The sequence below is a fragment of the Protopterus annectens genome, chromosome 2.part1, assembly GCF_019279795.1.
Source record: "Protopterus annectens isolate FY-2018-M chromosome 2.part1, PAN1.0, whole genome shotgun sequence".
Taxonomy (NCBI): domain Eukaryota; kingdom Metazoa; phylum Chordata; order Ceratodontiformes; family Protopteridae; genus Protopterus; species Protopterus annectens.
Window position 1 is genome coordinate 1,830,754,794 of NC_056729.1, and position 14,980 is coordinate 1,830,769,773.

The following is a 14,980-nucleotide window of genomic DNA, read 5'->3' on the forward strand; positions in this document are numbered from 1 at the left end:
CGTTTTTTCCATAAGATTATGTAAAGGGCAAAAGGGTGGCTACTTGTAAAGTGTAGAAAAGAATTACAGTAAGTGTTTTTTCTAAATATGTAGGAGACTAATCTACCATTCACTGTGTCTTTAGTCAACTTAATGTCGCGGTAGTCAATGGATTCGCTGCTAAACCTAAACGTAAATTCAAGAAAATTTGTTGTGTGGTTCAAATAATTAACAAATTCTCCAGCTTGTTGTGCGTTTCCTCTGAAGATGATAAAGATATCATCAAGGAAACGAGTGTAATATGTAAGATACGTCATCTGCTGGGAGTTGGTGAAAATAAATTCCTTTTCCCAATGGACCATAACTAAATTTGCGAAACTAGCCCCGCATGGTGAACCCATAGCAACCCCTATTTTTTGAAGTAGAACTCTTTATCAAAAGTAAAGAAGTTGTTAGTAAGAATGATATCTAAAATCACTTCAACTAATTCTATCTCGTAGGTTGTCGCTCCTTTACATCTAAGAATAGAGCTCACCCATTCAACACCTTCAAGATGTGGAATGCATGTGTAAAGATCTTTTACAACAATGGTTAAAAAATTGTCACCCATTTTGAATTGTAAATCATTAATATTTTGCAGAAATGTCCATGAGACTTTACAGACCTGGTCCTCAGTTTTTAAATATTTATGCAAAATAGAATACACTACCTTTGCACAAGGATATGTGACTGAACCCCTACTGTCAATAAGAGGTCTCATAGGTGGATTAACAATGTTCTTGTGCACCTTCGAGATGCCAAACATGATTGGAATTTTTGGGCATCCCATTGACATGTAATTATACATATCCATGTCAATTTTAGCTTCAATGAATAAATCATTAAAGTATTCCCTGATCCGACTATGTGTATTTCATTCAATGATACTTTAACATAGGCGTCACTGTCAAGTAAAATATGCATTTTAGCATTATAATCAACCAGGTCGAAAATGGCCAAACCTCCCCCTTTATCTGGCTTGACCACTAGAACATGTAAAGACCTCAAATACTGTAATGCTGACATTTCCTCATGTGAAACATTATCATTTTTAATATTTCCACTGTACATTTAGTCATGGAAAATGGCAAGCGTCTGTCCACAATTGCCACAAATGTTCAAGTCTCTCTAACATTAGTGACTCTGGGCCTCCTCTATTAGTTCCCATTATTTGATCTATTGCTCTAAACAAACTTGTGGTTAGGACACTCCATGATATGCCTAGCCAATGCATTTTCTTGTTTCATCGTGCTAATACTGTAAAGATGTTCATATACTCAGTCCTTTAACTTCAGATCATTTTTTCCAATATAATATTTTGGGCACTGTTGGCATTGGGCGATGTACACTACCATTTTTGACTGACAATCCAATCTATACTTAATAGTGTATTTCTTCTCTCTTACGTGAACATGTTGACTCATTTCCATGTATTTACAGTAGTTGCACATACTACATCTATACATGCCCAGTCTGCCTGGGAGTCCTGTACCCTTCTTTTGAGGAGGCATTTTAAGTTTGGGTCCCTTTAGAAGACTACCTGTGTTGTCCTATTTAGTTTATGCCTAACAGATGCTTCATTCTTAGCTATTTCCCAATTCTTGTATATAATGTTCCCAAGTTCAACTGCGTCCAAACTAAATGATGTAATAAAACTATATGTAGTATACACTCTATTATCAACATTTACATCACTTTTATCACAGTTACTATTTGATGGACTGCCCCTACTGTCTCCCTCCAGTATAGGCCTAAATTCGGCCTTTCGCCATTCCCTCTTTTGTTTTGAACTTCTACTACCAACCTTTTAACTAGAGTGGTTGGATTACCCCTTTTCAGGAACATTGCTGTCATATTACATTCTGGCTGGAAGTCCTCTTCTCTCATGATCATTATTGCTGCTTCAACTAGTTCCCTTTCAGCACTGGTGAAAGGTATGGCAGCTAGAAAAATGTAGGAATGCATTCGAATAGGTTTCTTTCCTATACATTTTTGCCTTGTATTTTGCCTGTTGGCACTATCTTTGCTTAAATCAGTGTGCAAGTAAGCTATTCTTTCTGCATGGTAACTAAAGGTAAACTGTAAAAAGTTTGTGGTACCATTAAAGTACCTCACCAGCTCTGTAGCTGTACTATCTTCACCTTTAATAATCATAAAAATATCGTCCATAAACCTTGTAGAAAAATAAATTTGGTTGCTAATGTGGTATTTCTTTTTAATAAATTCCTGTTCCCAATATGCCATAACTAAATTGGTGAAGCTGTCTCCACATGGGGAGCCCATTGCTACGCCAGTTGTCTGAAAGAACATTTTGTTGTTAAGCATTATATAATTATTGGTCAATATTATTTCCAATAATTCCTCAACCAAATTAATTTCTTCTGCTGGGACACCTTTTATTTTCATTACATAGCTCACCCATTCAATTCCTTCTGTATGTGGAATAGAAGAGTATAAATCTTTTACATCTATAAAAATCTACAAAAGTTAATTTCACTTTTGAATTCCAGCTTGTTAATACTATCTAAGAATGACCATGAATCTTTGCAAATCCTGTTGTTCTTGGCTGACATATTTTTTCAACAGGTTATCCACTACTTTTGCCCCTGCATAGGTTATACTATTTCTTGCATCCACCAGTGGCCTCACAGGGGGATCATCTATATTTTCATGAACTTTTGGTATTCTGAACAATATGGGGATCCTAGGAGCTGGCATCATCAGATAATTATAAAGTTCTGTATCTATTCTTGGTTTCATAAACGTGCCATTGATGTAAAATTTAATACATGAATATGCTATGTTTAATTCGTTTTTAGATATTTTTATATATGTGTTACTGTTCAAATGCTTTAACAGTCTTTCTGTGTAGTCTTCCTTCTTCATGATAACCAGTACTCCCCCATTATCTGGCTTCATTAACCTAACAGGCAACATTTGTAAATCGTATAATGCTTGCTTCTCATTTGTGCTAACATTAAAAATGTTGCGTTTGGAACTATTATGCTTTTCTATATAGTTACGAAAATCCAATTCACATATCTGTTCATACAATTCTAAGATAGGGTTTAGAGGATGGTTAAAGTGATTTGTAATATGATATACTTTTTATTTGAGGTCATTTTGTCCCAACAGTACAGTGAGGTTGTTTCCTCAAAAATAATTTAAAGTAAGTTAAACTCTTTGCTAATTCCGCTTTAAATGAAGGCACAAATATGTAACCTTTGGCTAAAAGTTCTACTAAGTCTGCATCCACTATCATATTTAAATAATTATAAATTTTAAAATCATTCTCCTTGTTAAGAATAACACTACAGTTACTACAAGTTGGTTGTGGTGGTTTGTTTACCTTCTCTGTTTGTTCCGTTTGCATGTGTTCCTGGTTTGCTGTGTCCCCTGCTTGGCATGGGTTGTGGTTCTGTGCCCTGCTCTGAAAATGTACACCTTGGTGGTTATTATTATCAGTATTTTGTGACTGTTGGTAGTTTGAGTGCATTCTGCTGTTATTTAGAATCCTTTCATTTCGACGTAGTGGCTCGGGAACTTCCTGGGCCTCGTTCGCATTGGTACTTGAAGTGGGTGCTGCTCCCTCTTGGTACTTTGTGGTAACCCCTCCCATACTTCCTTGTTGATTAGTCACATTCCAAAATTGTGAAAGGGGAGGTTTTGGATAGGCAAGACCATAAACACTGTATAGATGCAACATCATTAAGCCCTGGAGGGACTGAAGCATTCAAAACTCTCTGCCACCAAAGCTGTCTCTCTTCGATTAATAGTTTACTAATTTTACTCCTAATTTGCAATATGTTATTCTGTTGATTAAAGAGTTCTATGAGCTAACAAAAGTGTGCTGGCCTTTTGTTTCTTATTATCTTTTGAATGCCCCATAAAATCATATTTATTTTTTTATGGGGCATTCCAAAGGTAAAACAACTATGGGGCGCATGACTAAGTGTGGGGCATGTTCACAATGCCCTTTCATTTTTGTGTGCAGTAGCCTTTCCATCAACAGTATAGCCATTTCAATCCCTGGAAAATTTAATTGCCCTACAAAAGGGATTATTTATGTTGCAGTATGTCACCAGTGTAATAGTTTCTATATTGGCAAATCAGAACGCACATTTAGGGATTGTAGCTACGAACATAAGTATGAGATTAGAAAGGCTAAATCTACAAATGCACTTTACAAGCATATTCACCAATTGCCAGACCATCATTTCATGTTTGCCATCATTGTGAAAGTAGAGGTCAGGCCCAGAGGTGGGCCATGGAAACTATTAATTGAAGAGAGAGAGCTTTGGTGGCAGATATTTTTGAATGCTTCAGTTCCCCCAGGGCTTAATGATGTTATATCTATACAGTGCTTACTCAAGAGGAAGGCATATGAAAAATAAAATGCTTATATTATAATTTGTTTTTATTTTTAGGGTGTAGACATTCTCATTTGTGCATCATTTTTTGTTTATGTCCTGGCCTAACTTAATGATGAACAACAGTTATTCTGAGTTTTATATCTTAAACACACAGTTTTAAATACATGTACTTGTCTTGACAACTGTTGCTTTAAATATACACTTGCTTTGCTTAGATTAGTGTCATGTGACAAGGAAGCTATTTAAGTGCAAATTTTGAATTGTTCTGGTTTTATCTGAAGAAGTCTGTATGCTATTAGACAGAAGTGCTTATTTGTTTTAATAAACAGTTCATTGTGCTTGGTTAAGTATTCTCTGGCAGAGTTTCCAGTAAGTGTTTTAGTTTGTTGTTTTGGTCGTTTTCCTGTTAACTGTGTAGACAGCCATTCAAGGTTAATACTTGTCCTGCAATAATTAGGATATTAAGGCAGTACTATCAAATTGTTTCACAGTTGGTCTGTGTTTTAAAATGCAAGCAGTCTGCAACTGCACATTCACACCATAAATGCTCTGCATTTAATGAAGACAGCAGGCACATTTCTTACCTTGGCAGAAATGTGCTCATTTAAAACAAATAGACTCTCAACCATCTAAGGATCATTTGTTTTTCCTTAAAGGACAGTGGCCTCATCCAGCTACTAGGTCCCACAAAAAAAAACAGGAAATAAGTATTTGTTGTGACCTGTCCTGTGCACGAGCCCTTGTGGTATTTTGGTTTTCCTGACTAGTCAGTAAAGTCACCTTTAATGTCAACAAATTATCATTTTGTTCTAGCCAGCAAGGATTTTAACTGCATTTAAGGAATTCTCTGGTGTATTTATGAATAATAGAAAATGTGTGTGCAGCTTGGATGTCGGTAAGCTGTTTGTAAGCCAAGGTCTCTAGGCGTGTGGTGATGCATACATCTGTGAAAAACATGCACATGTGGAATTGATTAATATGTAAATCATATGCGCAAAATATGTAAACGTATATATATTCTTCAGGAAGGGTTAACGTGTTGTAAGCCTTTAACAGTGCAAGTTTAAATGAGTGTATTGAGTGGCTCCCTTACTTATAAACTTAGTAGCTTAAGTTACTAGTTATTTTGACAGGATAGAAATAGACTATAGAAGCTTAAATTACTAGTAATTCTGACAGGATGGAAGTAGACTGTAAAGACTTTAAGGTATAAATAAATATATTAATATAATTTATGATTATTATATCCATTCAAAATGATCATGAATTCATATGTCTGTATAATGTGATTGCTGAATTTATTTGTTTCTTGTATGCAGGCTCTGAATGATCTTTTTGCTCTAAACTTTGTAATGTAGCATTCTCAGAATGTTTTAATATGTTTGAGCACAAATGTTCAATTTTATGTCAGTTTACGGCTTTCTGATGAAATTAACAGGAGAAAAATAATTAACAATATGAGTGCCTTAAATAGTTGCCTGTATTTTTTCTGAGAAGTAGCTATCAGGGATGGAAAGGTGATTTTTACATGTAAGTATGCACACATGCCCATGGGCAAACATGCCCATGTACACAATAGGTTTTATTACACATAGTTTAAAACAAGGGAACTTTGCAGGACTGAAACCAAGATAGCAAAAGTTATAGAGCATTAGCAAAGTACATTGGCATTCTGGGCATAAAATAGTGTACCTGGAAAATGGGAGCATGTCATGTCTTTGAATTCAGCAAATGCAAGAATGCAAATGCTGTTTGCCAAAATTAATTATGCCAACAGTGGCATTTGCTTTTTTCTCCACAGATGTGCAACCTTTGAGTTGGTGTATATATCTGGGGGGTGACAGCAGTGTCCCCACACATGGAGGGTGTAGGGGCATACCCCTTACAAAAACAAAATTGCTGAATTGTTCATCAAAGCTGGTTTCTGCAAATGGTTTTCATTTTTTTCCATTCACTGAAATCCCCTTTGTTGATGTTACATCAAGCTCCTGAAAACAAAGCTGAAGAAAAAGAGAAAACAAAAAAAAAAAAAAAAAAAAACGCCTCCATACTGTGATATTTATTGCTTCAGTACAGTTACAGGAGGATTAGCTGTTTGAATTAATGAATATTATGCCAAAACTAAATGAATGCCAGCAGTACACTGCTGGTACTACACTTCTGTGAAATTGGGAATGCTGACTATGCTTCTTGTCAACTTGTATCTAGGCAACCATACCCTTTGCCAACTACAAAAAAATCCAATATTCCAGTTGATATTTTGTGGCACAATGGTAAATCACACATGCAATCCAACACATGAGAGCAGAAATATGTGACATGAAATTGGATGTCGTAATAAACAGTAATGCAGTGTGTTGTCTTTTGAGTTCCTAGTTTTGCATCTGTGTTCTCTGGTTTCAACACAAATCAGTCTAATGGGTCAAATCTCTAGAGTTTGATGAGGAAACTATGGCAACAGGTAATGGTTTTGAAGCAAGATGAGGAAGAAAGCCAACTAAAAGCATCTTACAATAAAGCCCAGTACCCACATCGTACACCTCAGGACAGTGCAGGACTCCTGCTAATAGTGATGATGTCTGCTACAGCTCATTGCAGGCTGTGATCTTGTACTCTGCAGGCTCTGCAACGGTGCCATTTTGTGCTTTGAATACTTAACGGAATAGCTACATTTCCTAAAGTAGAATAAGTGCTAATGATTAAAATGAAATGAAAATGTCATGTGTGTGCTTAGAAATAGCAACATTTCCCCTTATAGTACTATCATTCAAGCCACTAAGGGATTTTTTCACTTGTCTTGCCAAGTAAAGAAGTATAACATGTTTGTTATTGTTTTTTCATTTCAGCACAAACTATTAATGTCTGGCATATCTTTGTGTACTTCTTTATCCTTTAGCCTGTGGTTGTCAGTAACTTTGTACTTGCACAGCTTATTACAGTTTCACATGTTGCTAGTTCTATGTTACTAATGTCCAATAGGATTCCCTGAGCGATGAAACACAGTTAAATAAATTACATCTTACAGAACTGTAAATAGCAGTATCCTTTGAAGGCCTCCCTCTTTTTTGTCAGGCTTTTGTTATATCATGGTTAATGGTTTAAGATGCACATTTTTCAGCACAAAAAGCTTTGATTTCTATGATATTCATCAGCTCTTATGGTATCTGTCTGAGTCTGGAATTATTGGACATGAGATTAAAGATGCACAAAGTGTATTTTATATAAAAACAGTACAGATATTCTAAAAGTTAATTTTCATCTGCAGTAAGATATGAGTAGTATGTAAGCACAATTAGTATTTTGTAAAGCAGGATTACTGCAGAGAGCTGTCCCTAGTAGTTCTTTCTCATGAGACTTGTAGAAATCTTCATGTGCAATAAAGCATTTAATGTTTTATTGTTTCATTTGAGACCCTTGAGGGACTGGGAATGCCTTTTAACTGCAGCGTCTCAATCTGAGACATCACAGAATGCACAGGGGTGCCAAAGTTGACACGGCCAGTCTTACACATAGGCCAACTAGATGGCTTCATAGGGGGCGCTATTTCCATATTTAATTATTTATCTTTTAGAGCAATGAAATAGTGTATCTTTGGTCTAAAAATAATAAATAAATAAATAAATAAATAAATAAATAAATAAATAAATAAATAATGCACCCCTGTGAGTGCTCCAGGGGGAGGGACTTGACCATTCAAGTCAGAATACTTTGCAAATATTATGAGGTCAAGCCTAGGGGAAGAGACCTTGCACACTGTAAACCCAAAGAAGCTCTGGATCTAGGGTAGACTGTACATCTAATGTAAAATGAGAAATAAGTTCACTAGCATTTACTAGGCAGCAGCGACTGCTGTTCAGTAAAACAAGCAGGACAGCTACAGCGATCCATACAGACAAGCCCAGGCATAGCTCTTACTCAGGTTGGCAAATAGAAAACAATACTACCAACTGGTTGTGGTCCGCTACAAATGAGGTATTCGAGTTTAGAGGCAGAATATTCTAGACTGCAATGAGTGTAATAAATGGACTGATGACTTCCAAAAGTAAGTAGCCTCTGAGCTTTCTGTAGTTTATAAATGCACTGCTACAAACGAAGCGTGTTGCTTGTAAGCATACTGCAAGTGTCTCATGTCTCCCTGTGTGTGGGTATGCGGAGGGGAGCCTGTAGCACGATCAGATTCTGAACCTCTCACAATGATGCAGGGCATAGTGTTAGGTGGGATGCAGATTTATGTTTGACCACTGGAGTAATACTTTGTAAATTCCTCAGTACCAAGCAGATTTTTTTCTGGATTAGTTTGAATAAAATCAGTTTTTGATTCTGCTGATGATAAATTGGTAGGTCATATCCAAATTCTCCAGCGATATTTGTTCTGTGTGAAATGTTATTGCATGAGTCATGCAGCTGACGATGGTGCTATATTGACTTTTTTCTTTATAGTTGACTCTGAAGTCAGGGTATAAATCATCTCCTACCCAGTTTTATAATTGCAAGCAGTGAGAAAATGTGGGATGTGTCACAGAGCTTTCAAGGTTCAGTAGAGGAAGCAGTTCTTGCTGACCACTTTTCTGCAGGGCAGTTACTCTTGTTAATACTACAGTCTGGCTGCAGTCCAGGTGTTACCACTTTGAATCATTGACGTTCTCTCATGTAGAAAATATTTAAAGAATAGCATTGGCATGTGAATTGGATGGTGCACCAAACAGTCGCAGTAAGTCATTTAGGGTTTTGTTGTCACTGGTCTTCAAGAGAACCACTTTCACTGCGATGATTTTGAATGCAGTCGGTTTGATACTTGCGGCAGGCATAATATAGTCGGCTGTTGACTGTCAAACTACAGGAAGAGATAGAGGAGGAGGAAGGGAGGAAAATACAGCAGTGATAACACCTTGCATCAAATTTATTGTACAACATCTAAGTTTTCTGAGGTGCAGATTTTTTGGTCATGTGGTTTACCAAATTTGCTGTCTGTTGTGCTTTGACTAGCTTTTTGTGTTTTCAGATTTGGTCGCACACTTATTGTTTTTCTGTTTCTGCTGCTGTAATTGTGCTTACAGGTTTGAAGCATCGCTGCTTATCTAGGATACATTTAAAAGATACATTTTTTTGCAGAGCTTCACCCCATTTTGATTTGAATTACCATATCTATACCTTCAGAACAGACTTGAATTGGGTGATCCTTGCAGAAGATCCAGGAAAATATGATAAATCTGGCCTCAATATGCACAAATAGTCTCGCCATACTTGGTATGTGACCCTTACATTTCTTCTAGTCTCAAAGTCCACAGGGTAGTGCCAGCATTTGTCACTTCAGGTGTTTAGTTTATTAAGTAGGTGAGTGCAACTCGATCAGAATTGAAGAAGTCAGCTTTATAATCAAGTGTAACTTCAGTACTAAAAAAGTACAACTAGACACTTTTGGTGAAAGGAGATGAAATAAAATAAGGTATTTTAAAAATAGAATATTCTTCAGTTTACAATATTATTGCACTATATTGTTTTGATAGTATTATCACTTTGGTTTAACTTCTATTGTATACGGTGCAGTCATCATGAGGACAAGATGCACATAAGCAGAAAGGTATGCACTAGCAGAATGCAGTTCATATAAATGCACTATTTTTAACTACTTCCATACTTTTTTAAAAGTTGGAAACTTGAAAAAAAAAATGTATTGTCTGTGGAGGAAAGGAATTAGCTGCCTGCTGTTGAATGATTGCCTGTTCTAGCATTTCGAGACTAAATTGATTTGAGTGAAGCAACTTTGAGTATTTTAATGTGTCCCAAATGTTTGTGTGGAAGAAAGGTGAATTGCATTACATGGACATCGTAATCCGATGGCTGAACTGAACCGCAAATAGAAATAACTAGAACTGCTTGGTTGGGGGGAGGGGTTGTCTGGATGAAAGTAAATGACCCTCTTGTTACCTGCTCAGTTTAGTCATCTCTCAATAACAAAAGGAATAAAAAATAAGGGATAAAATGCTTCACAGAACACCAAGACCTTCAGGGATGGGAAGTTGGTGGTATCTATACACCAAGAATGCATAAGCAGATTTTGACCCGGGCTTACTAGTGGCTCTTATCTGAACCTCCACCTAGTCTAAAACCAGCCCTGCTCTGAGTTGTACACAGAAGGTTGCTGTAGCTTGAGTGCGAAGCTGGTGTTGATGTCATTATTCCTGTAACTTTCTTCCCCAACCTCAGAAGTCAGTCTCTTATTTAGGGCTGGGGACAGTGTGGCCATTATTTTTTTTTAACTTTCCTCACAAACTTTAGAGGTGTGCACAGAAGGTATGTAACCTTGATTAGGAGCGGTGTACTGTTTGCATGTAACAAATTGAAAGCATTACTCCAATTTTTTTTTTTTATTTTCTTCACTGTCAAACATCAAATGCATAGGTGGCAATTTTGGGGGGAGGGTAAAGAAGCATTCTGTTTATATATGTCTGACAGCAAATATATTCTAGTTTTTTTTTTCAGTTTTGTTCAAGTCTGACATTAGAGGGGTACAAAGAAGGTAGTTGTCTTTTGCAGGTAGGAGTGAAGGAGGCCTGCTGTTTATACATATGACAGCAGCAACGTAAGATACGACTGTGGCCGTATGTCCCTTTATTTTCATCACAGAACTAGACTAGCTTTTTAAAGGTAAGGTCGAGTAGGGATACAAGTACTATTTCCAGATGTGATTTGTGTATTATCACATGCATTTTCCGCGTTGTTTATTGTGCACTGCTGCTTGGCCAACTTTAAGCCTTGGATACCACTCTTCTTTCTTCTAATTAGAAATGAAGAGATTGAATCTTTCCTTGTGTATGACTTTTGTTTAGGCTATCATTGGATTAAAAGGTTTGAAAAAAGCTGTAAAATGCACCGCAGAGCATCTATAACCAAGTGCCTTCTGGGTACCTAACAGGCTGTAGATCCTCTAACTTAATTTAGTTACTATAATGTAGTCTTGGTCAGTTAGGGTGTGTTGAAATGCTACAGGAAAACTCAGTTGAAGAGCAAAACTGAATTTCTTCCCTTAATTATAATTTATGTTCAATCCAGCATTAGAAGAAAATTAAAAAAAAAAAAAAAGCTGTTGTTTCTTCAACAGTTATCAAGGTGCAGTCTTGCCTACTGAAAATGTGTTGAATGAATGAATAAATGCAGGAATAAACTGAAGAGTAAGAAATTGTGAGGAAAAAGAAATAATAAAAAAAAGTAATCTGGAATGTGTAGGTAGGTCAGGGTTAGGGAGGTGGCAGAAACACTAAGTGGTGTGTGTGCCAATTCACCTACAGCTGACCCTGAGTTGAAAAATCCTACACGAATGAGTGTCTGTGGTTTCCAGTGTTGAAGTGCACTGATAAGAGAAAGTTTAACTGGAATGATGATATTGTACTAGAATTCTTGTTGATGAACTGAGTTTTAGGTGATGTTTGTCTCTGGTGTTAAGAGAAAATTAAAATTAGTGGTGAAATTGTCATGCATTTTCAGAAATTGGTTGCAGTGGGCTGTTACCTAGATAACCAGTGCTAATATGGCAGTTGTGCTTTTGCACTGCTAAGTAATGGAATTTCTGTTCTTGGTAATATTTTGATTCAACAGCTTTTCCATTCATAGTACACACCACTGAAAATGAATTATTCTTTTCCATTCATAGTACATACCACTGAAAATGAATTATTTTCTTTTTGTTTAGGAGGAGCCTTGGCCCATGCATTTTTCCCACGCAGAGGGGAAGCACACTTTGATAATGATGAGCGCTGGTCATTAAACCGCAGCAAGGGGCGGAACCTCTTCATTGTTGCAGCTCATGAGATTGGTCACACCTTAGGATTAGAGCACTCATCTGTCAGAAATGCACTGATGTCACCGTACTACAAAAAGCTGGGAAGGGACTTTGTCCTGAACTTGGATGACATCCTAGCAATACAAAACCTCTATGGTAAGGATGTTCAGCCTCCATTTTTCTCTCTCTCTTTTTTTTTTTTTGTAGAGAGCACAGTTAGTGATGAGCAAAGACAGTCAGCAGTTCTAAATAGTCACAAAATATGTATTGTAAAATTAACAAAATGTTTGTGTTTGTTTCCTTTTTTGTATAATATGTAATTCAGTAGGGGAGGATGCACTGATTCAGTAATGGGAAAATTTCTGCAGGAAATGCATATTCTAACCAAGATCCTTATCCAGAATTTCAGTTTAACAAAGTTGACAGTTCTTTGCACCATCCAATTGCAATTCCAGTTCCTATTCAATGTTAACGTTAAACGCATGTTTACTTTCTTCTTACCTTTCATTCTAGGTAGTTGCTAGCAAAATAGCTCTGAGGTTAATTAAGAGATATTGCAGAAAAGCAAAGTTTCCTTACAGGCAACACAACTGTCTGCAACAAAGTCAGACTGTACAGAATAAAAGGGAACTGATATAGTTGGCGTAATGCTTGAAACTTTAACAACTCTTAATTTACTGCATAGCAATGCAAGGGCATGCACCTGAAAAATGGAAATCTTTTGGATGAAGTACCTAGATGAATGATATATTGGTTACTTAAAAAAAATTGAATACAGCCTGAGGACCACTGAAGTTTCACATTAGATGAGTAATAGAGTAAGGGATATTGGATGAGTCTGGCACATGCAGGGGAGATGCACTGCAAGTAGTTAAAAATTGTTTTCCCACTGTACAAACAGCTGCCACTTTCTGTCCTATTCTGTGTACTGTACGCATTTCTGGAGACCCCTTTACTAGAGGGACAGAAAACATGAAAAAAGATATAATTTGCATTACCTTTTCTCTTTTAATTGCAACAGTCAGTTTCACATTACTCAGCTTTATCTTGGTAATACTACTCTGTCCATGCAACATATGCCACCTCATCTCAGGATGCTGCACTAGAAAAACACTGAACATACCACTGGCTACAACGCTTCATAGGTGGTGATAGGTTGTACCCAGAGAAAGTTAACTGTAGGCCACAAATATTCTGTATTAATTAATAATGTTGGTTGACAAACGTCTGATGAAAAGCTATGAAAAGTAAACCTAAAAGGAATGAGAATGTTTGCTTTTTTTTGTGAACACGTTATCGCAATAAGGCTCATTTTAATGACCTCAGCAGGATAAATAGGAATGCATTATCACAATAAGGCCCATTCTATGACCTCTATAGGAGAAGTACAAGTGGAACAAAAGCCTTTTATACTGAAGTGCTTCAGTAGTAAAGCAGGGAGCCATCATTGTTGTTAAAAAAGACAGCGTCATTACTATATTATGGCATGCTAAACATTAAGGAATGATTTTCTGTATAAATATGGACTTCTTTTTTAATATTCAGTCTTTTAATACCTATGCTACGTTAACATTTTACGTCTTTATACTGTAGATTTAAAACAGTACTCTTGCAGAATAGCATACTTTAGCGTTGCTGACTTCTCCATGGTCATAGTTTATATAAGTAAAGAGGAGGAGGTGCAGATGATATTGGTTCATTAGTTTTTGTTAGTCACTTGGTCAATGATATAACTGTATTTGTTTTCTTTTCTGTAGATGTGTTTGGTATTTTGGTTTGTTTTTGTTTTGAAGTGGTTGCACTTGGACGGTATGCATTCAAGTGGCTTGAATCTGCTTTTTATCTCACCATGTCTTGGCATCACAAGTAACCAGGTAACTGTGGTAATGCACCATAATATTGTTTGATAAGATGTCAGATCAGCAGTCCTTTTCATTTAGGCACAATAAAACAGAAATATATCAAAATGTAACTCTGTCCAGTATTAACAGAAATCTTTTAGGATGTACCTGTGGCATTTTGGGATACATTAGCCAGAGCAGTGATGACTTGCACTGCTTAAAAATATATTTTATCTGTAGATGCCAGGTTTTCCTAGTGATTCCAATATGTCTTTTCAGCCAAATGATGTTCCACTTAGGAATGAAACCACACAGTTTTCAAAGAGAAGTTTCATTTGTTATTTCTTTGCAGTACATTCTTACCACAGACACATTAGGATGTGTCACTGACAAACACAGTTATAGTCTTGACAGACATTTTGGCCATGTATGCCAGTCTTCAGAGCAAAGCTGAAGTTTTAGTACTATACTTTAAAAAATAATATTATTATCCTCATTTCAAACTTCGGGCACATCTGCTTCAGCAGACTAAGATATTCTACAATGCATAAAAAAATGCAGACCTCGACAGAGAAACCCACACTGAGTAGATGGTTGTCATTTAGAAGTAATTTTAGTGATGACGAGGTGCTGTACATCATGTTCTTGAAGCAGTAGATCCCTTATATTTTCCATCTTTTTCCGTTAATACAATGAGGCGTTAAACTCTAGATGAAAGTGATATTGACCAGCCTGTACGTTCTTCAGTGCCTCTTTTTGGAAATTGTATAGTCTATAATGCAAGTCACAATACTGTGAAAATTTACATGCGATTTAACTACTAGTACTAATAAACTTGGAAAGGGGCGGCCACGGTGGTGCAGTGGTTAGCATTGCTGCCTCACAGCAAGAGGTTCTCCGGTTCGATCCTCGGCTGGGGTGCCTTCTGTGCGGAGTCTACATGTCCTCCCTGTGGTCGCGTGGGTTTC

The 14,980-nt window shown here is 36.7% G+C and overlaps 1 protein-coding gene across 1 annotated transcript in view; it reads left to right on the forward strand.

Moving 5' to 3' along the window:
* MMP28 (matrix metallopeptidase 28) overlaps positions 1 to 14,980 on the forward strand; it is a 936,400-nt gene that overhangs the window by 839,055 nt on the left and 82,365 nt on the right. Inside the window, exon 5 of the mRNA XM_044063270.1 lies at positions 12,082 to 12,327. Coding sequence (XP_043919205.1) covers positions 12,082 to 12,327 — 246 coding nt within the window. The remainder of the gene's footprint in view (positions 1 to 12,081; positions 12,328 to 14,980) is intronic.